The 1,135-nt window shown below is 47.9% G+C and overlaps 1 protein-coding gene across 1 annotated transcript in view; it reads left to right on the top strand.

Annotated features, from left to right (window-relative positions):
* The first annotated feature begins 947 nt into the window (after window positions 1–947).
* MPLKIP (M-phase specific PLK1 interacting protein) overlaps window positions 948–1,135 on the top strand; it is a 6,245-nt gene continuing 6,057 nt past the window's right edge. The window contains exon 1 of the mRNA XM_010713123.3: window positions 948–1,133. Coding sequence (XP_010711425.1) covers window positions 1,064–1,133 — 70 coding nt within the window. The 5' untranslated portion in view covers window positions 948–1,063. The remainder of the gene's footprint in view (window positions 1,134–1,135) is intronic.

Genomic DNA, 1,135 nt, shown 5'->3' with positions numbered 1-1,135 from the left:
AGGCAGTTTTATTGTATGCCAACACTCTGACTAGCAGGAAGAAGGTCCTTTAGCTCAGTTTCCCTGTGCTGAAGGTGCAATGTCAGTTGCATCATAAGCTGAGTTTTTAGCTGTCTATGGTTGGGTTAACTGGATGGGTTCACTTTGCTGAACCTGTAAGTGATTGTGATTCTGCCCCGAGCTGACTACTTTCAGAATGTTTTTAGCTTGGGACCAAGAGGAAGGCTTGTTATATGAAAACCATAGTGCCTTCTTGCTCTGTAGCAGCATTAAAAAAAAAAGAGCCTGCACAGAGATTCATCATTTATTTATGGAAAAAGAACTGTGAGGACACTTCTGACTGCTTGAAAGAGAGCACTGCAAGTACTTCAGTTTTAGAAGTGTTTCTTCACAAAGATCCTGCATGCTGAAGAACACGGAAAACCAGCTGTGCAACAGGTTTGTTAACTGGACTTGCTGTGTGTAATGAAATGTAGGATGTGGATGCTTGCAATCCTTAGAAGCAGTTAGAATTTGTCAACAAGAAATTCACTAGTAAAGCTATCCCAGTGTAACTCAATATCTGTGTAACAGTGCCTATTTCCAATTAGTTTGGTGTGAAAATAATTAAGATGCTGGCCAGAGTGAGAAATTGATATTACGTTGATAAATTTGCCTCGTGTAGATATGGCATTCCTTGTGCGTACCACAAAAGGTAGAAAATTGGTCTTTTAGAGAAGGAAAAACAGCAGAGGATTAGCAAAGATCAGTGAGTACAATCTCTGCATTTCCATGTTGGATCTGCGAGGATTTCCATTCGGATTCTCGCAGTTCCATTGCTCTCGCTGTCTGAGCTACCTTAGCGCTACCGGCAGCTCCAAACAACGTTTAGAAGACTCTTTCCGATCTTCACGTGCGCTCCTCGCTTCGCCTTCCCGGCCCGGAACCTTGTAAGCCCGGAACGCTGGCGCCGAGCTGCGGGGCGGGGAACCGGGAGGGATCGGCAGGCGCCGCCGAGGCCGCGCTCGTGTCCGTACGGCGTTACGCAGGTTTTATTTCTCTCTCTGTCCGCCGCTGCCGGGCCATGTACCGGCAGAGCTTCCGACCCCCGACGCCTCCGTATGCGGGCGGCGGGTTCCGCAGCCCTCCCTCCGGC

The sequence above is a fragment of the Meleagris gallopavo genome, chromosome 6, assembly GCF_000146605.3.
Source record: "Meleagris gallopavo isolate NT-WF06-2002-E0010 breed Aviagen turkey brand Nicholas breeding stock chromosome 6, Turkey_5.1, whole genome shotgun sequence".
Classification (NCBI taxonomy): Eukaryota; Metazoa; Chordata; class Aves; order Galliformes; family Phasianidae; genus Meleagris; species Meleagris gallopavo.
Note: the sequence above shows the minus strand (reverse complement) of the source record. Positions and strands in the feature narration are given on the sequence as shown.